The following is a 27,406-nucleotide window of genomic DNA, read 5'->3' on the forward strand; positions in this document are numbered from 1 at the left end:
CATGGGATAGTGGCATCATGGGATAGTGGCATCATGGGATAATGGCCTACAGTGGCATCATGGGATAGTGGCATCATGGGATAATGGCCTACAGTGGCATCATGGGATAGTGGCATCATGGGATAATGGCCTACAGTGGCATCATGGGATAGTGGCCTTCAGTGGCATCATGGGATAGTGGCCTTCAGTGGCATCATGGGATAGTGGCCTACAGTGGCATCATGGGATAGTGGCCTTCAGTGGCATCATGGGATAGTGGCCTACAGTGGCATCATGGGATAGTGGCATCATGGGATAGTGGCCTACAGTGGCATCAAGGGATAGTGGCATCATGGGATAGTGGCCTACAGTGGCATCATGGGATAGTGGCCTACAGTAGCATCATGGGATAGTGGCCTACAATGGCATCATGGGATAGTGGCATCATGGGATAGTGGCCTTCAGTGGCATCATGGGATAGTGGCCTACAGTGGCATCATGGGATAGTGGCCTACAGTGGCATCATGGGATAGTGGCCTACAGTGGCATCATGGGATAGTGGCCTACAGTGGCATCATGGGATAGTGGCATCATGGGATAGTGGCATCATGGGATAGTGGCATCATGGGATAGTGGCATCATGGGATAATGGCCTACAGTGGCATCATGGGATAGTGGCATCATGGGATAGTGGCATCATGGGATAGTGGCCTACAGTGGCATCATGGGATAGTGGCCTACAGTGGCATCATGGGATAGTGACCTACAGTGGCATCATGGGATAGTGACCTACAGTGGCATCATGGGATAGTGGCCTACAGTGGCATCATGGGATAGTGGCATCATGGGATAGTGGCATCATGGGACAGTGGCATCATGGGATAGTGGCCTACAGTGGCATCATGGGATAGTGGCCTACAGTGGCATCATGGGATAGTGACCTACAGTGGCATCATGGGATAGTGACCTACAGTGGCATCATGGGATAGTGACCTACAGTGGCATCATGGGATAGTGGCCTACAGTGGCATCATGGGATAGTGGCATCATGGGATAGTGGCATCATGGGATAGTGGCATCATGGGATAGTGGCCTACAGTGGCATCATGGGATAGTGGCCTACAGTGGCATCATGGGATAGTGGCCTACAGTGGCATCATGGGATAGTGGCCTACAGTGGCATCATGGGATAGTGGCCTACAGTGGCATCATGGGATAATGGCCTACAGTGGCATCATGGGATAGTGGCATCATGGGATAGTGGCATCATGGGATAGTGGCCTACAGTGGCATCATGGGATAGTGGCTTACAGTGGCATCATGGGATAGTGGCCTACAGTAGCATCATCCTACAAAGAAATCAGTGTATGATGTTTTTCTTAAATGTTTAAACCACCGTTTGTAATATTGTCATAACGTTCTTCCTTTAATGCGTTTATGTAATCATCTGGAAAAGATTTTCTGTCAAAACTTACAAACATTGTAAATCATGCAACTACTGCTAGGAAATTAGGCAGATTACCCGGTCTAACTAGTGTGTTTTAGCTTTTTCATTCTTGTGTTGTTTGTTAATGCTATTAGCTTTCAAACGCGTCAAAGAAAACGTTGAACAAAAATAAATAATAGAAATCTTCCTGGCAACAGAAACAAATGTTGGTGAGGGAGAAGGCGGGGATGGAGGAAATCTTCCTGGCAACAGAAACAAATGTTGGTGAGGGAGAGGGCGGGGATGGAGGAAAACTTCCTGGCAACAGAAACAAATGGTGAGGGAGAGGGCGGGGATGGAGGAATTCTTTCATCTCTTGTCTTACTCTCGCTGCTTTACTCACGTTTTTTATGGCTTTTATTTAGATAAGATTCAAAGATTGGTGTTTACTCACGTTTTTTATGGCTTTTATTTAGATAGATTCAAAGATTGGTGTTTGATGTGGTGGAAGATGAAAGTAATAAAACAAATAGCAGAAACGTCAATGTAACGGCCGTCAGTTCAATAAGTTACACGAGAAAATTAATCAGATCTACAGCCTTTAGCTCAATGTGTGGATGTCAGTCAGCTCACTGTGTGGATGTCAGTCAGTTCAATGTGTGTCTGTCCACCCCAATGTCCACCCAATGTCCACCACAATGTCCACCCAATGTCCACCACAATGTCCACCCCAATGTCCACCCCAATGTCCACCCAATGTTCACCCCAATGTACACCCCAATGTACACCCCAATGTACACCCCAATGTACACCCCAATGTACACCCCAATGTCCACCCAATGTTCACCCCAATATCCACCACAATGTCCACCCCAATGTCCACCACAATGTCCACCCCAATGTCCACCCCAATGTCCACCCCAATGTACACCCCAATGTACACCCCAATGTCCACCCCAATGTACACCCCAATGTACACCCCAATGTCCACCCCAATGTCCACCACAATGTCCACCCCAATGTTCACCCAACGTCTGTAAACGTCTCTGAGTCCACCCAGCTCTTATGGAAAGCAGGTAGTTAAGTATAGTGCTGAGCACACTATCCCTTCATATGACGAGTCACAGAAACAGCTGACCTCTCTTCACTTGCCCCATAGACCGCCAGGTATGAGAAGGACCTTAACTTCGACTAACACTTGTAGCATCGATCTACTTTTGTGGCCACCACAGCTCTACATCAAAACTTGTGTGGCGCCAGCCCAGCCGGGGGCCTGAGAACAAAATGGCTTTAATTAAAGAGATGCCCATAAATTGCTTTAATTGCTGGACCCCACGACCTCAACAAACATACGGCTGCAGCAATGTCACGCGCTAATTAACATAAATCACCGGTTGAGTTGATTACACATCCCCTTTCTATGACGTCACAATGTTGTTTTAAACGTGGGCAGACCTGATCTAATTGACAACACTACTGAGTGATACTTAGACCCATACGGCTGATAATTCTAAGAGTAGCACAATGATCAACCTTAATGGTTTTGGTTTAGAGAAAAAGGCTACACTATCAGCCTAGCGCCCGTTGTATTTCTCCCTCAACGGGCTATTTATCTAGTAATTATTAAAGTAACACAATGATAATTCTTAGAGTAACACAATGACAAATCAGTGTAGTTGACCATAGAGGTAGAGACCGTCGTGTCACGTGGTATAGTTAAAATTACTTCTAAACTGCTCACGCCCTGTGAGTTAAGTGGGGTGGAAGGGGGCGGCAGGATTTGCCGTGCCAACAAACAATACATGGATGGAATCATCGATCAAAGATTTTTTGGCTGCTTAAATTATTCGCAGAAATAAAACTAGTGTTAGAATATTGGCTTGTAAAAAAATATTTTGAGGGTAGAAATAGTGTGTTGGGGATAGACATGGCTGGGGTAGGCCTGTGGGTGGGGTAGGCCTGTGGGTGGGGTAGGCCTGTGGGTGGGGTAGGCCTGTGGGTGGGGTAGACATGGGTGGGGTAGGCCTGTGGGTGGGGTAGACATGGGTGGGGTAGGCCTGTGGGTGGGGTAGACATGGGTGGGGTAGACATGGGTGGGGTAGGCCTGTGTGTGGGGTAGGCCTGTGGGTGGGGTAGGCCTGTGTGTGGGGTAGGCATGGGTGGGGTAGGCCTGTGTGTGGGGTAGGCCTGTGGGTGGGGTAGACATGGGTGGGGTAGGCCTGTGGGTGGGGTAGACATGGGTGGGGTAGGCCTGTGGGTGGGGTAGGCCTGTGGGTGGGGTAGGCCTGTGGGTGGAATAAGCCTGTGGGTGGGGTAGGCCTGTGGGTGGGGTTGGGTTTGTGGGCGGGGCTGAAAATATCCCCGGGATTGATGACTATCTCTACTTACACATCAGTGGGGTTTTTCACTGCTCATATTGTTAGACTAAATTAGTGTTCGCTAACGTATGACTCCACTAGCCCCCCCACTCTCCCCCCCCCCCACCTCTATGACTGACCACATCACTCAACACCCAGCTGGCTGTATCACGTGGTACTGTTGGTGATGCTGAGATTTATATATAGCTGAGTAAGATGACTGAGGCTCTATAGGCAGATACGAGTTTTGTTACAGGAAATAGTTTCCAACATTTGGACTCGCAACCCACGCTACAAGATCAGGTTAGTATCGATTATCTGACCTTCAGGGGTCACGTACGCCAGCGGAAATGGTTATTTGCTTGCCATGTGCAGTCAGAAAGTCTTTGGACTAGAACGCTCAGAATTACATCCCCTAACTCAAGTCTGACTGGAATCTTCAGAGTTTCCTTCTCCCCCCCCCCCCCCCCACCCCAAGTCTGATCTAGCAGCCTTGGTCTCCTGCGCTTACCAGTCGTGTTCACAGCTGGGGTATGTTGACATTAGTAAACCACGTGACATTATTACCCCAGCCTGCTAACGATACGTCACTTCCGGTAGGTAAGTGGTTGCTGAGAGAATTGTCTTTCCTGTCTTCTTGTTGGGTATGTGGTGGGATTGTTGTCGTATGAGATGGGGGGGGGGGGGGGAGTAGGATTGTTGTTTAAGATGGGAATGTGGGATTGTTGTATGAAATGGGAATGTGTGATTGTTGTCGTATGAGATGGTGGAAATTGGGGTTGAAGGTGGGGGACATGACCCGTGTGAGAGGGGGGGGGACAAGACCCGTGTGAGGGCAGGGGATATGACCCGTATCAGGGTAGGGGACATGACCTAAGTGAGCGAAGAAACCCAACTGCCGTCTGTGACGTATGTAGACGTATTATACTGGCCTCTGACCTTTGACCTTTGGAGATGCCTACATCATTCTTTCAGCAGCCAGCACCTTCTTGAGCTTAGGTCTTTGGTTCAATAACAACGTTCTACTTGTACGAGGTAATAGTTTGTTACACACACACGTACGCACACGCGCACACCCGCACATCCGCACACACACACACACACATACACACACACACACACACACACACATATATATATATATATATATATATATATATATATATATATATATATATATATATATATATATATATATATATATATATATATATATATATATATATATATATATATATATCTACCACCCCTAAACACCTTACCTGCCTTTTTCTACCTACCACCCTGTGATGACGCAATGTTGCGTCGAAGCCAGGTAGATAGCAGAAGTAGGTTTTAGCGTGTTAGTCAGAGGTAGACCAATGAAAATTCAGAGACTGACCGGTCACGTGGTATGGTCAGCTGACCACTGAGGCGTGGGGCAGTAGAGAGATTAGAGCAGTTGATAGGTAGCTAGCGAAGAGTAGAGCGATGGGCCAGGAGTTGTTAGGTAGCGGCAGAGACGGCCGAGGAATGTAGATAGTTAGGTAGATCATGATTAGCTAGCGAGGTAGAAGGTGTTAGATTGTAGAATGTAGAGAACAGTTAGTGTTAGGATTGGTCATGGGAGTGCGTAGTTAGTGGTATAATGAACAGTCAGATAGAAGTAGTACAGTGTAGATCAGTTAGGTAGAAACTTGAATATCTATACCATTTTAATAAAGAACAATTATAGTTGAACTGTGTGTTATTGGATTCATTCGTTCCGCCATCGTAAAATCCCCACCCTCACATCTGGTGGAGCGCGGGTCGAGTAAGGGAAAGAACGTATATCAGCTATTCATGACGGAGTATGACTGGTGTATTGCTTTCTCTAACTCATCACAACAGCGGGTTTCTTCAGCCGGAGCGAATTTTGAATAACAACACAAGGGAACTGTCAACATATTCAAAAAGATAAGTACCTTCCAAAATTTTTTTTAAACGTTTGGGTTTATACCCGTGCTGGATAGCTTGTACCAGCGGTTTTTCTGCCTTACTCATTCTATTGTTACGCACTGTTGCCTTAGTTATTTTGACTTTCCTCAACACACACACATACACATACACAACCATGGAGGCAGAGTTTCAATGCTATAAACGGTGCATAGCATTAGACAAGACAGAAGAAAAAGTTGAAACATTTGTAGAGAATAAGCTAGAAAACAAGATAGTCAAGATAGTAAGACATGTCAAGAACAAAAGCAGAGTTAGCGTTAGAATTAGTGAAACGGAAAGTACAACACATAGATAACACGCAACTGCCCAAGAACATCAACCCCATGACCAAGAATATGACCCGGACCGCCCCCACAAATGATTTTGAACACCGGACAAAAGTGAAGTCAAGTCGAGTGTTTTTTGTTAATCTAAGTAGTCGAGGAAATCGACGTGAAGTCGTACAGTCAGAAGTCAGTGTAGTCAAATCTGAAGTCAATAGTGTTATTGAAGTCAGTGAAGTATAAGTCAGAACTGAAGTCAAAGAAGTTATTTGAAGTCAGTCAAGTCAGTCAATGTTGTTAAAGTCGAAGTTGAGGTCATAGTGACGTAGTTGAAGTCATGTTGCAGTCAAAGAAAAGTCTTTGAAGTTATATTAAAGTCGTTGAGGTCATAGTGAAGAAGTGAAATCGTCGAAGTTATAGTGAAGTCATTGAAGTCAAAGTGAAGTCTTTGAAGTCATATTGAAGTTGTTGAAGTCAAAGTGAAGTCTTTGAAGTCAAAGTGAAGTCTTTGAAGTCATATTGAAGTCGTTGAAGTCAAAGTGAAGTCTTTGAAGTCATATTGAAGTCTTTGAAGTCATATTGAAGTCGTTGAAGTCATATTGAAGTTGTTGAAGTCAAAGTGAAGTCTTTGAAGTCATATTGAAGTCTTTGAAGTCATATTGAAGTTGTTGAAGACAAAGTGAAGTCTTTGAAGTCATATTGAAATAGTTGAAGTCAAGGAAAAGTCTTTGAAGTCAAAGTGAAGACGTTTAAGTCGTCGAAGTTAAAGTCAGTCAGTGAAGTCTATTAAGTTAAAGTGAAGTCGAAGTCGGTCAGTGATGGTTATGTAGTATGTAGTCAGTGAAGTAAGTCGTCAAGGTGAAATTAGTCGTCATAGTGAAGTCAGTGAAGTTACTGAAGTCCAAAGTGAAGTCAGTCGTTAATTTGAAGTCAGTTGAGTTACTGAAGTCAAAGTGAAATAAGTGAAGTTACTGAAGTCAGTTAAAGTGAAATAAGTCAAGTTACTGAAGTCAAAAGTGAAGTCAGTCATTAAGTCAAGCCAGCCAGTTTTTTGTCAGAAGTCACATAGTGAGAGCTGCTCCACTATATGATTACGTGTTCAAATGTTGATTTGAAACGGCACGATTACTATATATTATATACACTTACATGTTTATTCTTTTTGTGAAGCTATTTCTAAGCTCTAGTAGTGTTTACGTCTATTGTGTTTATTAGGCTTTACAGATTGTTGTTAGATTAGAGTGTACTGATTTTTTTTATTTGGTTATATGTTGTAATGTTATTTTTTTTATGGTTTTTATGCCGCCAGACAAATGTTCAGCACGTATAAATTTGGGATTGAGTTTTTTTTAATGGAAGGTACCTCTGTCTGAATACTTGTCTGCGCGGGCAATAAAAAGTCCACGTAAAACCATTGCTCATGGTCTCGTAATACAATTTCAGACCCACTACGCTTATTCAGAATGAGACGAGATGAAGCAGACACTTCAAAGAATGCCGCCACCTGAAGCCCTGATTACGTTGAGTTACCTGGACAGCGAACAGCCCTGCCGAACAGCGAATTGCCCTGGTCAAGATAGCGGACACATCGCCACCGCTTCGCCCCCGCACTGGAGTTGAATAACAAGACCGCCAGCTACGTACACCTACGTCGGCACATACAAAGGGTAGACGACCCATCGTCCAAGTTCCCAGCGTCGGAACGTTACGTCGTTGTTCGCCACCGCATCAGACAGCTCCAGTTCATCGCATAACCACTCTACGTGGACGTCTCAACCAGCGTTGAGATGAGATTGTTGCGTCATCACATTGACCAACGTAGTTACGCATACACCCGCCTCACGGGAATTTACATCAAAACTCGCCACAACCCACCCACCACAGAGGAACGCCAGCAATTACATAACACTTACACATACACTTACACTGCTCGCAGAGCCCGTTCAACCAGTTACACATTCTACTAAGATTAACTCAAGGCCAGTACACGACAACCTAACCAGAACTGAGTTACACATGATTAGATTCAATCAAACCATAACATAGACATACATTATCAAACAGAGACACCACAGACGTCAGGATACTTACACAAAAACTAGAACAATGACATTTTTTTTTTCAGGAACACAGACACAAGATTTTATGTTTTTGTAAACTGTGCTGTCCCATTTTGTATTTGATTTATATGATTGATGTTAGGGATAGAATAGAGTAGTAAGACAGATAGTTGTTGATGTATTAGATTAGTAGCAGACGCTGAAAAATATAATTTGTCAGCTACAGAAAGGGAGGGAGATATGTGATGACGCAATGTTGCGTCGAAGCCAGGTAGATAGCAGAAGTAGGCTTTAGCGTGTTAGTCAGAGGTAGACCAATGAAAATTCAGAGACTGACCGGTCACGTGGTATGGTCAGCTGACCACTGAGGCGTGGGGCAGTAGAGAGATTAGAGCAGTTGATAGGTAGCTAGCGAAGAGTAGAGCGATGGGCCAGGAGTTGTTAGGTAGCGGCAGAGACGGCCGAGGAATGTAGATAGTTAGGTAGATCATGATTAGCTAGCGAGGTAGAAGGTGTTAGATTGTAGAATGTAGAGAACAGTTAGTGTTAGGATTGGTCATGGGAGTGCGTAGTTAGTGGTATAATGAACAGTCATATAGAAGTAGTACAGTGTAGATCAGTTAGGTAGAAACTTGAATATCTATACCATTTTAATAAAGAACAATTATAGTTGAACTGTGTGTTATTGGATTCATTCGTTCCGCCATCGTAAAATCCCCACCCTCACACACCCCTAAACACCTTACCTGCATGTTTCTACCTACCACCCCTAAACACCTCACCACCTATTTCCACCTCCCATTCTGAACCAGCTCATTACCTAGTAGCAGACGTCATTACCTGGTCCCACACTTGCTCGAGACAACAAACCCCATAGTTCACTTGCTGACCTCAGAAATCCATCCTCGTAGCCGAGCTATAAATAACCCTCCGCGATAAGCGCTCAACGCTTCTTTCTTTATCATCCGGTTCATGCTTTTTAAAACTCCGAGTCTTAGTGTTTGGTTAGCAGTGACAAAACTTGTCTAAACTCAAAGTTTGGCTAGCAATGACAAAACTTGTCTAAACTCAAAGTTTGGTTAGCAGTGACAAAACTTGTCTAAACTCAAAGTTTGACTAGCAGTAACAAAACTTGTCTAAACTCAAAGTTTGACTAGCAGTAACAAAACTTGTCTAAACTCAAAGTTTGACTAGCAGTAACAAAACTTGTCTAAACTCAAAGTTTGACTAGCAGTAACAAAACTTGTCTAAACTCAAAGTTTGACTAGCAGTGACAAAACTTGTCTAAACTCAAAGTTTGGCTAGCAGTGACAAAACTTGTCTAAACTCAAAGTTTGGCTAGCAGTGACAAAACTTGTCTAAACTCAAAGTTTTGCTAGCAGTGACAAAACTTGTCTAAACTCAAAGTTTGACTAGCAGTGAAAAAACTTGTCTAAACTCAAAGTTTGACTAGCAGTGGCAAAACTTGTCTAAACTCAAAGTTTTGACCTAGAGAAGACGGTTAGAGCATCCGTTGGTTGACCTAGAAAAGACGGTTAGAGCATCCGTTGGTGGACCTAGAGAAGACGGTTAGAGCGGTGGACCTAGAGAAGACGGTTAGAGCGGTGGACCTACAGAAGACGGTTAGAGCATCCGTTGGTGGACCTAGAGAAGACGGTTAGAGCATCCGTTGGTGGACCTAGAGAAGACGGTTAGAGCTGTGGACCTAGAGAAGACGGTTAGAGCGGTGGACCTAGAGAAGACGGTTAGAGCATCCGTTGGTTGACCTAGAAAAGACGGTTAGAGCATCCGTTGGTGGACCTAGAGAAGACGGTTAGAGCGGTGGACCTAGAGAAGACGGTTAGAGCGGTGGACCTAGAGAAGACGGTTAGAGCATCCGTTGGTGGACCTAGAGAAGACGGTTAGAGCATCCGTTGGTGGACCTAGAGAAGACGGTTAGAGCTGTGGACCTAGAGAAGACGGTTAGAGCATCCGTTGGTGGACCTAGAGAAGACGGTTAGAGCGGTGGACCTAGAGAAGACGGTTAGAGCGGTGGACCTAGAGAAGACGGTTAGAGCATCCGTTGGTGGACCTAGAGAAGACGGTTAGAGCATCCGTTGGTGGACCTAGAGAAGACGGTTAGAGCGGTGGACCTAGAGAAGACGGTTAGAGCATCCGTTGGTGGACCTAGAGAAGACGGTTAGAGCATCCGTTGGTGGACCTAGAGAAGACGGTTAGAGCTGTGGACCTAGAGAAGACGGTTAGAGCGGTGGACCTAGAGAAGACGGTTAGAGCGGTGGACCTAGAGAAGACGGTTAGAGCATCCGTTGGTGGACCTAGAGAAGACGGTTAGAGCGGTGGACCTAGAGAAAACGGTTAGAGCGGTGGACCTAGAGAAGACGGTTAGAGCGGTGGACCTAGAGAAGACGGTTAGAGCATCCGTTGGTTGACCTAGAAAAGACGGTTAGAGCATCCGTTGGTGGACCTAGAGAAGACGGTTAGAGCGGTGGACCTAGAGAAGACGGTTAGAGCGGTGGACCTAGAGAAGACGGTTAGAGCATCCGTTGGTGGACCTAGAGAAGACGGTTAGAGCATCCGTTGGTGGACCTAGAGAAGACGGTTAGAGCTGTGGACCTAGAGAAGACGGTTAGAGCATCCGTTGGTGGACCTAGAGAAGACGGTTAGAGCGGTGGACCTAGAGAAGACGGTTAGAGCGGTGGACCTAGAGAAGACGGTTAGAGCATCCGTTGGTGGACCTAGAGAAGACGGTTAGAGCATCCGTTGGTGGACCTAGAGAAGACGGTTAGAGCGGTGGACCTAGAGAAGACGGTTAGAGCATCCGTTGGTGGACCTAGAGAAGACGGTTAGAGCATCCGTTGGTGGACCTAGAGAAGACGGTTAGAGCTGTGGACCTAGAGAAGACGGTTAGAGCGGTGGACCTAGAGAAGACGGTTAGAGCGGTGGACCTAGAGAAGACGGTTAGAGCATCCGTTGGTGGACCTAGAGAAGACGGTTAGAGCATCCGTTGGTGGACCTAGAGAAGACGGTTAGAGCGGTGGACCTAGAGAAGACGGTTAGAGCGGTGGACCTAGAGAAGACGGTTAGAGCATCCGTTGGTGGACCTAGAGAAGACGGTTAGAGCATCCGTTGGTGGACCTAGAGAAGACGGTTAGAGCTGTGGACCTAGAGAAGACGGTTAGAGCGGTGGACCTAGAGAAGACGGTTAGAGCTGTGGACCTAGAGAAGACGGTTAGAGCATCCGTTGGTGGACCTAGAGAAGACGGTTAGAGCTGTGGACCTAGAGAAGACGGTTAGAGCATCCGTTGGTGGACCTAGAGAAGACGGTTAGAGCGGTGGACCTAGAGAAGACGGTTAGAGCATCCGTTGGTGGACCTAGAGAAGACGGTTAGAGCATCCGTTGGTGGACCTAGAGAAGACGGTTAGAGCTGTGGACCTAGAGAAGACGGTTAGAGCGGTGGACCTAGAGAAGACGGTTAGAGCGGTGGACCTAGAGAAGACGGTTAGAGCATCCGTTGGTGGACCTAGAGAAGACGGTTAGAGCTGTGGACCTAGAGAAGACGGTTAGAGCATCCGTTGGTGGACCTAGAGAAGACGGTTAGAGCGGTGGACCTAGAGAAGACGGTTAGAGCGGTGGACCTAGAGAAGACGGTTAGAGCATCCGTTGGTGGACCTAGAGAAGACGGTTAGAGCATCCGTTGGTGGACCTAGAGAAGACGGTTAGAGCGGTGGACCTAGAGAAGACGGTTAGAGCGGTGGACCTAGAGAAGACGGTTAGAGCTGTGGACCTAGAGAAGACGGTTAGAGCGGTGGACCTAGAGAAGACGGTTAGAGCGGTGGACCTAGAGAAGACGGTTAGAGCGGTGGACCTAGAGAAGACGGTTAGAGCTGTGGACCTAGAGAAGACGGTTAGAGCGGTGGACCTAGAGAAGACGGTTAGAGCATCCGTTGGTGGACCTAGAGAAGACGGTTAGAGCATCCGTTGGTGGACCTAGAGAAGACGGTTAGAGCATCCGTTGGTGGACCTAGAGAAGACGGTTAGAGCGGTGGACCTAGAGAAGACGGTTAGAGCATCCGTTGGTGGACCTAGAGAAGACGGTTAGAGCATCCGTTGGTGGACCTAGAGAAGACGGTTAGAGCTGTGGACCTAGAGAAGACGGTTAGAGCGGTGGACCTAGAGAAGACGGTTAGAGCTGTGGACCTAGAGAAGACGGTTAGAGCTGTGGACCTAGAGAAGACGGTTAGAGCGGTGGACCTAGAGAAGACGGTTAGAACGGTGGACCTAGAGAAGACGGTTAGAGCATCCGTTGGTGGACCTAGAGAAGACGGTTAGAGCATCCGTTGGTGGACCTAGAGAAGACGGTTAGAGCATCCGTTGGTGGACCTAGAGAAGACGGTTAGAGCATCCGTTGGTGGACCTAGAGAAGACGGTTAGAGCATCCGTTGGTGGACCTAGAGAAGACGGTTAGAGCATCCGTTGGTGGACCTAGAGAAGACGGTTAGAGCTGTGGACCTAGAGAAGACGGTTAGAGCGGTGGACCTAGAGAAGACGGTTAGAGCGGTGGACCTACAGAAGACGGTTAGAGCATCCGTTGGTGGACCTAGAGAAGACGGTTAGAGCTGTGGACCTAGAGAAGACGGTTAGAGCGGTGGACCTAGAGAAGACGGTTAGAGCGGTGGACCTAGAGAAGACGGTTAGAGCATCCGTTGGTGGACCTAGAGAAGACGGTTAGAGCATCCGTTGGTGGACCTAGAGAAGACGGTTAGAGCGGTGGACCTAGAGAAGACGGTTAGAGCGGTGGACCTAGAGAAGACGGTTAGAGCATCCGTTGGTGGACCTAGAGAAGACGGTTAGAGCATCCGTTGGTGGACCTAGAGAAGACGGTTAGAGCTGTGGACCTAGAGAAGACGGTTAGAGCGGTGGACCTAGAGAAGACGGTTAGAGCATCCGTTGGTGGACCTAGAGAAGACGGTTAGAGCTGTGGACCTAGAGAAGACGGTTAGAGCATCCGTTGGTGGACCTAGAGAAGACGGTTAGAGCGGTGGACCTAGAGAAGACGGTTAGAGCATCCGTTGGTGGACCTAGAGAAGACGGTTAGAGCATCCGTTGGTGGACCTAGAGAAGACGGTTAGAGCTGTGGACCTAGAGAAGACGGTTAGAGCGGTGGACCTAGAGAAGACGGTTAGAGCGGTGGACCTAGAGAAGACGGTTAGAGCATCCGTTGGTGGACCTAGAGAAGACGGTTAGAGCTGTGGACCTAGAGAAGACGGTTAGAGCATCCGTTGGTGGACCTAGAGAAAACGGTTAGAGCGGTGGACCTAGAGAAGACGGTTAGAGCGGTGGACCTAGAGAAGACGGTTAGAGCATCCGTTGGTGGACCTAGAGAAGACGGTTAGAGCATCCGTTGGTGGACCTAGAGAAGACGGTTAGAGCTGTGGACCTAGAGAAGACGGTTAGAGCTGTGGACCTAGAGAAGACGGTTAGAGCGGTGGACCTAGAGAAGACGGTTAGAGCGGTGGACCTAGAGAAGACGGTTAGAGCATCCGTTGGTGGACCTAGAGAAGACGGTTAGAGCATCCGTTGGTGGACCTAGAGAAGACGGTTAGAGCGGTGGACCTAGAGAAGACGGTTAGAACATCCGTTGGTGGACCTAGAGAAGACGGTTAGAGCATCTGTTGTTGGACCTAGAGATGACGGTTAGAGCATCCGTTGGTGGACCTAGAGAAGACGGTTAGAGCGGTTGACCTAGAGAAGACGGTTAGAGCATCCGTTGGTGGACCTAGAGAAGACGGTTAGAGCATCCGTTGGTGGACCTAGAGAAGACGGTTAGAGCATCCGTTGGTGGACCTAGAGAAGACGGTTAGAGCATCCGTTGGTGGACCTAGAGAAGACGGTTAGAGCATCCGTTGGTGGACCTAGAGAAGACGGTTAGAGCGGTTGACCTAGAGAAGACGGTTAGAGCATCCGTTGGTGGACCTAGAGAAGACGGTTAGAGCATCGGTTGGTGGACCTAGAGAAGACGGTTAGAGCATCCGTTGGTGGACCTAGAGAAGACGGTTAGAGCGGTGGACCTAGAGAAGACGGTTAGAGCATCCGTTGGTGGACCTAGAGAAGACGGTTAGAGCATCCGTTGGTGGACCTAGAGAAGACGGTTAGAGCGGTGGACCTAGAGAAGACGGTTAGAGCGGTGGACCTAGAGAAGACGGTTAGAGCATCCGTTGGTGGACCTAGAGAAGACGGTTAGAGCATCCGTTGGTGGACCTAGAGAAGACGGTTAGAGCGGTGGACCTAGAGAAGACGGTTAGAGCATCCGTTGGTGGACCTAGAGAAGACGGTTAGAGCATCCGTTGGTGGACCTAGAGAAGACGGTAAGAGCATCCGTTGGTGGACCTAGAGAAGACGGTTAGAGCATCCGTTGGTGGACCTAGAGAAGACGGTTAGAGCGGTTGACCTAGAGAAGACGGTTAGAGCATCCGTTGGTGGACCTAGAGAAGACGGTTAGAGCATCCGTTGGTGGACCTAGAGAAGACGGTTAGAGCATCCGTTGGTGGACCTAGAGAAGACGGTTAGAGCGGTGGACCTAGAGAAGACGGTTAGAGCATCCGTTGGTGGACCTAGAGAAGACGGTTAGAGCATCCGTTGGTGGACCTAGAGAAGACGGTTAGAGCATCCGTTGGTGGACCTAGAGAAGACGGTTAGAGCGGTTGACCTAGAGAAGACGGTTAGAGCATCCGTTGGTGGACCTAGAGAAGACGGTTAGAGCTGTGGACCTAGAGAAGACGGTTAGAGCATCCGTTGGTGGACCTAGAGAAGACGGTTAGAGCATCCGTTGGTGGACCTAGAGAAGACGGTTAGAGCATCCGTTGGTGGACCTAGAGAAGACGGTTAGAGCATCCGTTGGTGGACCTAGAGAAGACGGTTAGAGCATCCGTTGGTGGACCTAGAGAAGACGGTTAGAGCGGTTGACCTAGAGAAGACGGTTAGAGCATCCGTTGGTGGACCTAGAGAAGACGGTTAGAGCATCGGTTGGTGGACCTAGAGAAGACGGTTAGAGCATCCGTTGGTGGACCTAGAGAAGACGGTTAGAGCGGTGGACCTAGAGAAGACGGTTAGAGCATCCGTTGGTGGACCTAGAGAAGACGGTTAGAGCATCCGTTGGTGGACCTAGAGAAGACGGTTAGAGCATCCGTTGGTGGACCTAGAGAAGACGGTTAGAGCATCCGTTGGTGGACCTAGAGAAGACGGTTAGAGCATCCGTTGGTGGACCTAGAGAAGACGGTTAGAGCGGTTGACCTAGAGAAGACGGTTAGAGCATCCGTTGGTGGACCTAGAGAAGACGGTTAGAGCATCCGTTGGTGGACCTAGAGAAGACGGTTAGAGCATCCGTTGGTGGACCTAGAGAAGACGGTTAGAGCATCCGTTGGTGGACCTAGAGAAGACGGTTAGAGCATCCGTTGGTGGACCTAGAGAAGACGGTTAGAGCGGTTGACCTAGAGAAGACGGTTAGAGCATCCGTTGGTGGACCTAGAGAAGACGGTTAGAGCATCCGTTGGTGGACCTAGAGAAGACGGTTAGAGCATCCGTTGGTGGACCTAGAGAAGACGGTTAGAGCATCCGTTGGTGGACCTAGAGAAGACGGTTAGAGCATCCGTTGGTGGACCTAGAGAAGACGGTTAGAGCATCGAAAGTATTGTTTTAGTGGCAAACCCAAGAAACATCACGATAATATAATCATCAGTAGATTTGTAGCAAACATTCCGACAACATAAGCATCAGTATAGCAAACATCACGACAATATAAGCATCACTAGAGTAAACATCACGACAATATAAGCATCACCAGAGTATAGCAAACATCACGACAATATAAGCATCACTAGAGAATTTTAAAAATCACGACAATATAAGCATCACTAGAGTATAGCAAACATCACGACAATATAAGCATCAGTAGAGTATAGCCAACATCACGACAATATAAGCATCAGTAGAACGCTGGAAACATGAAAACATCAAACAACTGACACTATGAGCACGTGATGAGGATGATATGGATAAGTGCCAGATCAAACAGCAGCATGAGATGCCAAATTGTGTTTTTACTTTTGAGCCTCCGTTTTGTGCCGGCTCCTAAGACGATCTCACACATTTAAACATTGAGACGCTCAAGTGCGAGCCGTAGAATTGTGTCGTCAATAACAACAAGAAAATAGCGGTCGTTTAATGTCAGCTAAAAATAACCTGTGCGGCTTGTAATCAGCTCAGCTAGAAAGGCCGCACAAAAATGTTAATATAGATCCAAGCACCTCATCCTATTAGTAGGTCAATGATGACTCATTGCGTGAGTACTTTAGGTAGCATCTAGCGGCTCACTCAGACCTTCACGTCTGCTAATGTTAAGTCGATGACGACTTCATCCCCACCTTGTCGGCTGACGCAGCACAGCCGCCTTAAGAAAACCTCTCAAGATGGGACATGAATTATTCAGGAGCCGGTCGGACTATAAAACAATGAGCTTTAACTGTATCAAATAGATTCACAAAGTTCTCTTGGCGGATAGAAATTTGTCAAGGCTTCGGTCCATTCAAACTAGCATAAAATCGATGCTTATTTATTTAAGCACCGCCTGACCCCTAGATGACCCCTGGGACAGGCTGCAACCCAGCGTCTGGTGGGTTGAGTTCAATTAAGTCAGCTCTGTATAGCTGTCCTGACTAGCACATCAGCTCTGTATAGCTGACCTAACTAGAGGCACATCAGCTCTGTATAGCTGACCTAACTAGAGGCACATCAGCTCTGTATAGCTGACCTAACTAGAGGCACATCAGCTCTGTATAGCTGACCTAACTAGAGGCACATCAGCTCTGTATAGCTGTCCTAACTAGAGGCACATCAGCTCTGTATAGCTGACCTAACTAGAGGCACATCAGCTCTGTATAGCTGACCTAACTAGAGGCACATCAGCTCTGTATAGCTGACCTAACTAGAGGCACATCAGCTCTGTATAGCTGACCTAACTAGAGGCACATCAGCTCTGTATAGCTGTCCTGACTAGAGGCACATCAGCTCTGTATAGCTGACCTAACTAGAGGCACATCAGCTCTGTATAGCTGTCCTGACTAGAGGCACATCAGCTCTGTATAGCTGTCCTGACTAGAGGCACATCAGCTCTGTATAGCTGTCCTGACTAGAGGCACATCAGCTCTGTATAGCTGACCTAACTAGAGGCACATCAGCTCTGTATAGCTGTCCTGACTAGAGGCACATCAGCTCTGTATAGCTGACCTAACTAGAGGCACATCAGCTCTGTATAGCTGACCTAACTAGAGGCACATCAGCTCTGTATAGCTGACCTAACTAGAGGCACATCAGCTCTGTATAGCTGTCCTAACTAGAGGCACATCAGCTCTGTATAGCTGACCTAACTAGAGGCACATCAGCTCTGTATAGCTGTCCTGACTAGAGGCACATCAGCTCTATATAGCTGTCCTGACTAGAGGCACATCAGCTCTGTATAGCTGTCCTGACTAGAGGCACATCAGCTCTGTATAGCTGTCCTGACTAGAGGCACATCAGCTCTGTATAGCTGTCCTAACTAGAGGCACATCAGCTCTGTATAGCTGACCTAACTAGAGGCACATCAGCTCTGTATAGCTGTCCTGACTAGAGGCACATCAGCTCTGTATAGCTGTCCTGACTAGAGGCACATCAGCTCTGTATAGCTGTCCTGACTAAATTTCTGGCTTCATTTGGTCGACCGACTAGTAACATTTAATAAGCTGGAACATTATAAGCTAGATCGATGTGTTCTAAAGCAAATTAGGACAAGAATCTTAGGGGCACAGAAGCAACTCTTCGTGGGCTACTTTTGGCGCGTATGTCTCTGAGAGATGTTGGCCAAGGCACACAAGAAGGCTTCACATTTAGGGACAACATTATAATACATTGAGGGCCAACATTCGGCCACACATTTACAGTTGGGATTTGACTGGCGGGAAATTAAGTGTTCGATAATTAGGTGGATAAAACACTTGGTCAAGACATTGATCCTGAATCTATGTCCAATGGTTCATGCGTTTAGTGATTGGGAAGACTCGACAGTTCATTAAGTATACACATTGGTGAGATGACTAGGACAGTTCATTAAGTCGATATATTGCCACTTACATAATACACTGTGTCATATTTACATGTGTACTTAGTTACGCTACTTACACACATTTATAGCGTACACAATCACGAAACATACACATATTTATAAAATACATATAGACGCTAAGTACACAGACAATGTACACATCATGGAGCTAACACAGCTGTACATATAGACATATAGACGCTATGTACACAGTGTACACATCATGGAGCTAACACAGCTGTACATATAGGCGCTATGTACACAGTGTACACATCATGAATCTAACACAGCTGTACATATATGAATCTAACACAGCTGTACATATAGACGCTATGTACACAGTGTACACGTCATGAAGTTAAGACAGCTGCACATATAGACGCTATGTACACAGTGTACACATCATGAATCTAACACAGCTGTACATATAGACGCTATGTACACAGTGTACACATCATGAAGCTAAGACCGCTGTACATATAGACGCTATGTACACAGTGTACACATCATGAAGCTGACACAGCTGAACATATAGACGCTATGTACACAGTGTACACATCATGAAGCTAACCCAGCTGCACATATAGACGCTATGTACACAGTGTACACATCATGAAGCTAACCCAGCTGTACCAACGTCTCCCCCACTGGGACTGGCATATTCCTCTTACCTGATGATACACAGGCTGGTAGGTCTGCCCGTGGCGGGACATCCTCAAGATGTGGCTGCCGTTACTGACGTACAGCTGGTCACCGCCTGGGGAGGGAACAGATAAAAATAGATTTGTTAGGGGGCCAGCAGACGGTCTTGTACAGTTTTAACTTATGTCTTTATGTCTGTGTGCTGGGGGACATGTTGATGATAGCTTTAGTGGGTCCTTGTTTTAGGACATTTTGATGAGAGCTTTAGTGGGTCCTTGTTTTAGGACATTTTGATAACAGCTTTAGTGGGTTCTAGTATAGGACATATAAAATGCTAGTCGCAAAATGTTTTAAAAGTTTCTCCATTTTTCGTTACTTTCCTGAGCAGGTTTGAATCACTTCTCATCAAAATCTGGCCAAAGAACCTCAAATTCCAGCCAGGAAAGTCTGCTCTAGAACATTCTCCCCGCTACGTATTGAGTACTTGATGCTAATTAGGTCGTGATGGATCTTGTGGCCCCCTGCTAGCAGCCACCGTTTGAGCGCAGGTCATTAGCTGGCCGGGAAGAAGCCAGATGTGGCCGGTACCAGAGCTCTTCCACGCCGCTACTTCAGTCGGTGCTAACGACTGCTACGTTTTTTCCTTCCTCAAGTCTGTAATGATCCCACTCTTCATCCCTCGCTCCTGCCCTCTCAACATCTGATTTAAATCCCCCAAAGAGATGAGCTCCCGTGGGTGGGGATGTAATTAAGGAAATCATCTAAGTCACGTGTATACAGCAAGTCTTGTTAAGTTAAGCTTGTTTTGGTAGGTTTGTGGCTTTGAGGTAAACTTTAATTTGATAAAATTAATTGTAAACCAGCTCAATGTGGCGTATGAACGTGTATGTTTCGGGGGCGGGGAAGGTTGGCAAACTGTAGTGTTGTCTTAGTGTCCAGGTTTTGCTGTATGAATCAGGCCCCACTATGTCAGTATTAGGCCCCACTATACCAGGCCCCACTCTGTCAGTACCAGGCCCCACTCTGTCAGTACCAGGCCCCACTCTGTCAGTACCAGGCCCCACTCTGTCAGTACCAGGCCCCACTCTGTCAGTACCAGGCCCCACTCTGTCAGTACCAGGCCCCACTCTGTCAGTACCAGGCCCCACTCTGTCAGTACCAGGCCCCACTCTACCAGGCCCCACTCTACTAGGCCCAACTGTCAGTACCAGGCCCCACTATGTTAGTAGCAGACCCCACTATGTTAGTAGCAGGCCCCACTCTGTCAGTACCAGGCCCCACTCTGTCAGTACCAGACCCCACTTTGTCAGTACCAGGCCCCACTCTGTCAGTACCAGGCCCCACTCTGTCAGTACCAGGCCCCACTCTACCAGGCCCCACTCTACTAGGCCCAACTGTCAGTACCAGGCCCCACTATGTTAGTAGCAGACCCCACTATGTTAGTAGCAGGCCCCACTATGTTAGTAGCAGGCCCCACTATCAGTACCAGGCCCCGCTCTACCAGGCCCCAATATGTCAGTATCAGGCACCACTTTGTCAGTAGCAAGCCCCACTTTGGGTCCCACTCGGTGCCTGAACACCTCCCGTACCACCCCCTTCCCTTTCCCTTACCACCCCCTTACCATCGCCTTCTCTTCCCCTTACCACCCCCTTACTACAATGATGTTACATCTCCCTCCACTACAGACGACGTCATATATAAATTATCTTTGGTCCTAATCGCCGATAATTTCCTAGACTTGAAAAATCACTTGAAAAAAAAATAATTTTGACAACTTTTTAGGAGCAGATAACTTTTGGTCGACGTAATTCCACTTGATTATCTTCCTTGTTTTTTCCCGGCTCCAGCGGTTAGCGCGGTGTCGTTTAATGGACGATAAACAGGGCAGACAGGCCAGGTGGCTTACGTGCCCCTGTTGATGGCAGCAAGTAGTGAGGGTGGGGGGCAGGGGGGGGGCAGAGTTGTGAGATAAAATAGGTCGAGGTATCTGGTGGGGGGGGGGGGAGGGAAAATAGGTCAGTGAAAATAATAAGTAAGTAACTGGGGAGCTCAAAATCCCCCCCCCCCCCCGCGTGAAGTTACAAGAAACGAAACCTTGAAATTTGCGTACTTCAAGGGGAAAAAATAAGCTTATGGATTTTGTTGTGTTCAATTAACGCAACGGTTATTTTTTGAGTTGTCTTCTCTTGACATTTGAAAGTTTTTAAATGTTTTCCATTCACCTGGATTTCTGTAGCACATGGTGGCCTTTGTAGCTCTTGGTGGCTTTTTGTAGCTCATGTAATGGTGGCTTTTTGTAGCTCATGTGATGGTGGCTTTTGTAGCTCATGTAATGGTGGCTTTTTGTAGCTCATGTGATGGTGGCTTTTTGTAGCTCATGTGATGGTGGCTTTTTGTAGCTCATGTGATGGTGGCTTTTTGTAGCTCATGTGATGGTGGCTTTTTGTAGCTCATGGTGATGGTGGCTTTTTGTAGCTCATGTGATGGTGGCTTTTTGTAGCTCATGTAATGGTGGCTTTTTGTAGCTCATGTGATGGTGGCTTTTTGTAGCTCATGTAATGGTGGCTTTTTGTAGCTCATGTGATGGTGGCTTTTTGTAGCTCATGGTGATGGTGGCTTTTTGTAGCTCATGTGATGGTGGCTTTTTGTAGCTCATGTGATGGTGGCTTTTTTAAAATTGTTTTTGTAGGACCTCACTAACTTGGTATTTTATTATCCCACAAAATACCATGTTAGTGATGGATGAGCGATTCGGTGGTCAGACATTTTTTGTTTGACAGGCGAGAATTTCCAATTGCAATCAGCACTAATTACCTCATGTAATATGTAGAAGTGGAAGAGTTAGTTGTTTCTCTTTCATCTAACTCAGTTCGTGTATGGGACGTGTTGTACACTGCTCACATATTTCAACCACACTAGCCACACGTGTCCCTCACACTAGCCACACCACACATGTCCCTCACACTAGCCACACCACACATGTCCCTCACACTAGCCACACATGTCCCTCACACTAGCCACACCACACATGTCCCTCACACTCTCCACACCACACATGTCCCTCACACTAGCCACACATGTCCCCCACACTAGCCACACCACACATGTCCCTCACACTAGCCACACATGTCTCTCACACTAGCCACACCACACATGTCCCACACGCTAGCCACACATGTCCCTCACACTAGCCACACCACACATGTCCCTCACACTAGCCACACCACACATGTCCCACACGCTAGCCAGAAATGGACATTTGAAGCAGACTTAGAGAGCTGACCAGCATCATAAATCCTAATCGATCTGCATTTCCTCAAACCAAATTTGCGTGGAAACGTGTGTGGTGGTGTGGGTGTAGTTGGCTTGATCCAATGTTAAATGGGTGTGGTTGGTGTTGGCTAGATCCAATGTTATACGGTTGGTGTTGGCTAGATCCGATGTTATATGGGTGTGGGTGTGGTTGGCTAGATCCGATGTTATATGGGTGTGGTTGGCTAGATCCAATGTTATATGGGTGTGGGTGTGGTTGGCTAGATCCAATGTTATATGGGTGTGGTTGGCTAGATCCGATGTTATATGGGTGTGGTTGGTGTTGGCTAGATCCAATGTTATATGGGTGTGGGTGTGGTTGGCTAGATCCAATGTTATGTGGGTGTGGTTGGCTAGATCCAATGTTATGTGGGTGTTGTTACGCCCCGAGCTACCTAGACCTTTCGATCTAGGAGGGGAGGTAGACAAGAACACACGTCAAAACTAATGAACACCTTTAATACTTGCTCAAGTTTAATTCTTACATCAAAGATACAACATGTAAAAGTAACCGCCACCAAAATACAACACGAAAATCCTACCACCTAGCCTTATCTAAACTATATACAACTACACGTCCTAACTGGTGTGCTGCTATGCCCTGACTGACTGGTCTCACCAATCGCCCTCCTAATATTCTCCAGTCGTCCCTGACTAGTGTGGGAACCTAGTTAATCGAGCCTGACCCCCCCAGGTCAGGTCAAGTCAGGACATGACCGTCCCCACGGTTTCGTCCGTCCAGAAAAGCTTTCCCAGCCATAAATCACGGGCTGTTGGTCGTTACCAGCCGAGTCCCCAAGACACCAGGTATGCGCCGCCCACAGCGTAAGACCCAATCCGCGTGGGGTCCGAAACGACCCAAAGATTCCCACGGCCAGCACTGGTCAGCCTCTGACCACCGCCAGGTTGATGGATGAGCGTGGGGTCGCTACCCCAACATACGGGTCAGCCCAGGACGAACCCCAGGTGGCCGTAACACCTCCTCCCTTCGAGAGATTAATTCACAGCATGGAGAATTAATTGAATATCACCTAGACCACCACCCCCCGTCTCACAATACCTCAAAAGTAGGGTTACAAAATGTCAAGATCACACACCAGACTAAATTAATTAAAACATCACCATAATTAACAGGGGCGAAAAAAGTGGTGATTTTAGTCACACCAACAGGTTTTGCGAAACAATGACATCAAACATCGACTCAGGTTTTACAACAAGAAACATGGCATCCAACACATTTAAAAATACATTTTAGAAAAAGACAAAAATAGAAGAAACTACTGTTATCCTTAACATAATCCTACTGAAAAGTTATCCCCGAGATAACATATCCGCCACAATGTTATCTTTCCCTTTAATGTGTTTGATTTCTAAATTAAAATTGTGTAGGTACAGACACCAGCGGAGCAGTCGCTGGTTCTTCAACCCGAGTTTGCTTACGAAAGTTAGTGGGTTATGGTCTGTATACACTACCAAAGGGGAGGAACTCACGTATACATCAAAATGTTGCAGTGACAGCACTAACCCTAGGGCTTCTTTTTCAATAGTTGAATAATTTCTTTGATGAGCATTTAATTTTTTTGAAAAATACCCGACTGGATGTTCTAGGCCTTCCTCGTCTTCTTGCATGAGGACAGACCCAACGCCACAATCGCTAGCGTCAACTGCCAGTTTAAAAGGCTTTCCAAAGTTTGGCGCCATTAGGACAGGTGAGTTTGACAATATGTATTTAATCTCCTGGAATGATTGTTCACACTCCACCTTCCATTCGAACTTTATGTTCTTTCTGAGTAGATTGGTGAGTGGCTCGGCAATGGTGGAGAGATTTTTACAAAATTTTCTGTAATACCCCGCCATTCCCAGAAACCTCCTCAACTGTTTTCTGTCGGTGGGCGGGGGCAACCCAACAATAGCCTCCACCTTTGTCCCGACAGGTCTAACCTTCCCGTTCCCCACCTCATGCCCTAGATATGTGAGGGTGGCATGACAAAATTCACTCTTCTGTAAATTTACAGTTAGGTTAGCCGAGGCTAACTTGGTAAACAATTGGTACAACTGGTTAATGTGTTCCTGAAAAGTTTGACTATAGATAACAACATCATCTATATACGCGTCACAATTATCTATCTCAGCAATTACTGAGTTGATCATGCGTTGGAAAGTGCTAGGGGCATTCTTCAAACCAAAGGGCATACGCTTGTACTGATAAAGGCCATCTGGGGTGACAAAGGCAGAAATTTCTTTCGCCCTTTGGGTCAGGGGTACCTGCCAGTATCCAGACAGAAGGTCCATTTTTGTTATGAACCTTGCCTGTCCAACTTTGTCAATTACATCATCTATACGGGGGAGGGGAAAGGAATCAGCCCTTGTTAAGGAATTAACCTTTCTAAAATCGGTACAAAACCGATAGGTCTTATCCCCTTTAGGGACGAGAAGACATGGGGCACTCCAGCTACTTTGACTGGGTTCAATTATGTCATTCTCCAGCATGTATTTGACCTCATTTCTAATGAGTGCCAACTTTTCAGGGTTAACCCGATAAGGGTGTTGTTTAACCGGAGTAGCATTACCAACATCAATATCATGGCTAATTAAATTAGCTTCTCCAGGGACATCTGGAAACACATGAGAGAAATCAAAAATAAGATTGCCCATGATGGTTCGCTGATCTTCGGTCAAGTGAGATAGTTTATCATTGAGATTCGATAAAATCTCTGAGTTATGCAACTTTATGTGTCCTGACTCGTCTTGATCGATTTCATCGACCCCACCATGGTCCTCTTTTACAACAACATTCACCACCTCTGTTGGGGCGGCTGGAGGAGTCCTACTATAAAATCTTTTAATAGAGTTAATATGACACAACCTTTTTGTTTTCTTGCGACCAGGAGTGTTAATCATATAATTCACTTCACCCACTTTAGAATCTACCGTATATGGACCGAAAAACTTGGCCCTGAGTGGTTGGCCAGGGACAGGAAGAAACGCTAGGACCTGGTCGCCAGGTTGGAAGCTGCGAGCCTTAGTCTTTCGATCGAACTTATTCTTCATCGTTCTTTGAGCATGGGTTAAGTTAACCCTTGCCAACTCCCAGATAGCACTCAGTTTCTCTTTGAATTTTGAAATGTCCAAGTTCTGTGGCACCGCTTCACTGGAACTAGTCCACTTTTCTTTCAGTAACTTTAAAGGGCCGCGAACAGTGCGACCGAACACAAGTTCGTACGGTGAATATCCGAGGGAATCTTGGACTGCTTCTCGAGCTGCGAACAGGAGCAAGGGTACGCCCTCATCCCAATCAGCGTGGTCCACACAGTAGGTGCGCATCATAGTCTTTAGCGTTTGATGAAAACGCTCGAGTGCGCCCTGAGACTGAGGGTGGTACGCGGTACTCTTAACGTGGTTAATGCCAAATGAACGCATAGCTTTCTGGAATTCCCTGCTGGTGAAGTTGGTGCCTTGGTCTGATTGTATCACCTGTGGGAAACCGAAGGTAGTGAAAAACTTGGTAAGAGCTTTTATAATGTTCTTGGCTTTAATATTCCTCAAAGGAATAGCTTCTGGGAACCTAGTAGAGGCACACATCATGGTGACTAGGTACTCGTTTCCGGCTTTTGTCTTAGGTAAAGGCCCTACACAGTCGATGAGAACTGTGGTGAAAGGCTCGCCAAAAGCTGGGATAGGACACAGTGGAGCTTCAGGGATAACCTGATTAGGTTTACCGACGCGTTGGCAAACTTCACATGTCTTACAATACTCCGTTACCTCTCTCTTCATTCCCGGCCAGAAGAAATGTTCTCTAAGTCTTGACAATGTCTTTCTTACACCTAGATGACCCGACAGGGGTGAGTCGTGGGCAATGTACATCAGGTCAAGCCGATATATTCTGGGTACCACGACTTGGTTGCGGTCATGCCCGGCAACCTCACCAGAGGCGTTGTCTGGGCGATATCGTCGGTAGAGGATGTGATCATGCTGGTAGAAACAGTTCCCCTGTCTCTCGGCCTCAGCTTGAGGTAAGGCCTCGTTTTGCAGTTCAGTTATTTCCGAATCGTTCTGTTGCGCCTGCACGAAATCGTCAAATGAGACTCTCAAGGGAGAGAGAGTGTCACGAATTTGATCACGAGGGAGAGAGAGATCAGTGACTCTATCGAAGAAGGTTGAACTTAAATTCACTGCCTCATCCTCGCTCGTCACTTCCAGCGGTGACTCTCTTTTCTTAGCTCCCGCACGAGTTAACACACATGAAGGGTACTGTTTGTTGGTGTTATCGCTGGTGGACTGGGTGAGCGGATGTTCACCATAAAAACAATCTGGAAACACCTTGTGTCCCGCAAGATCATTCCCCAGGAGTAATCCAATCCCTGGCAGGGGTAAGTGCGGCCTCACTCCAACAACGACATCACCTGTAACTAGACCTGAGTCTAGCCGTATGGTGTGGAGAGGGGCGCTCACTTGGTTTGACTCGATGCCCTGTAGGATAGCGTTGTCACCAGTAAACGAATTACCAGCAAGGATTCCCTCCCGTAGCAAGGTCAAGGAGGCACCGGTGTCGCGAAGAATTTTTATGGGTCGTGGAGGCGATGCATCTCCGGGTATTGACACATACCCGTCGAAGATGAAAGGCTGGAACCTCTGCAATGTTTCGACTGATATTGCCTCACGGCTTGTGATACCATCACCGGCCACACCAACATGAGCATTCACAGCTTTGTGGATGGGCTTAGGGGCAGGCTCGACGCTTGTCATTTCTTGAGTGTCCTCTGGGTTTGGGATGCACCCCTCAGAATTGTGCAGATCTACCGGCTGGCTAATTTGTTCAATACAGCCATAACCTCGGGTGGTATCTAGATCCCGATCCAGGTGATCCCTCGATTGTTGTAGACAAGATGTTGGGTACACCCTATTATCCTTCACGCGTTTACTGCATTGTCTAGCCAAATGCCCTTTTGCTTGGCAGTAGTAGCAGATAACATCAACTTCATGTGATTCAGATTTGACTGGCTGCTGCACTGAAGATTGGCCTGGGAAGTTGCCTGCTCTAGATTTGACTGGCTGCTGGACTGAAGATTGGCCTGGGAAATTGCCTGCTCTACCCAGGGCTGGTCTATGAGAACCTTTCTGTATTGGTGTCTCATAGTAATCCCTGTGGTTCAGCGTGTAGTTATCAGCCATCTCGGCCGCCTGACGAGTCGACTTGACCCCGTTGTCTTGCAGCTGAACTCGTATTCTACCTGGAAGGCAGTTTTTGAACTC

General features: G+C 47.0%; 1 protein-coding gene across 1 annotated transcript in view; it reads right to left on the minus strand.

Annotated features, from left to right (window-relative positions):
- Window positions 1-27,406, minus strand: part of LOC131941080 (uncharacterized) — a 134,062-nt gene that overhangs the window by 62,975 nt on the left and 43,681 nt on the right. Inside the window, exon 3 of the mRNA XM_059300066.1 lies at window positions 18,870-18,955. Within this exon, the coding sequence (XP_059156049.1) occupies window positions 18,870-18,955 (86 nt within the window). The remainder of the gene's footprint in view (window positions 1-18,869; window positions 18,956-27,406) is intronic.

Source organism: Physella acuta, unplaced genomic scaffold (genome assembly GCF_028476545.2).
Source record: "Physella acuta isolate Inbredline_101_S28 unplaced genomic scaffold, ASM2847654v3 ptg000345l, whole genome shotgun sequence".
Taxonomy (NCBI): Eukaryota; Metazoa; Mollusca; class Gastropoda; family Physidae; genus Physella; species Physella acuta.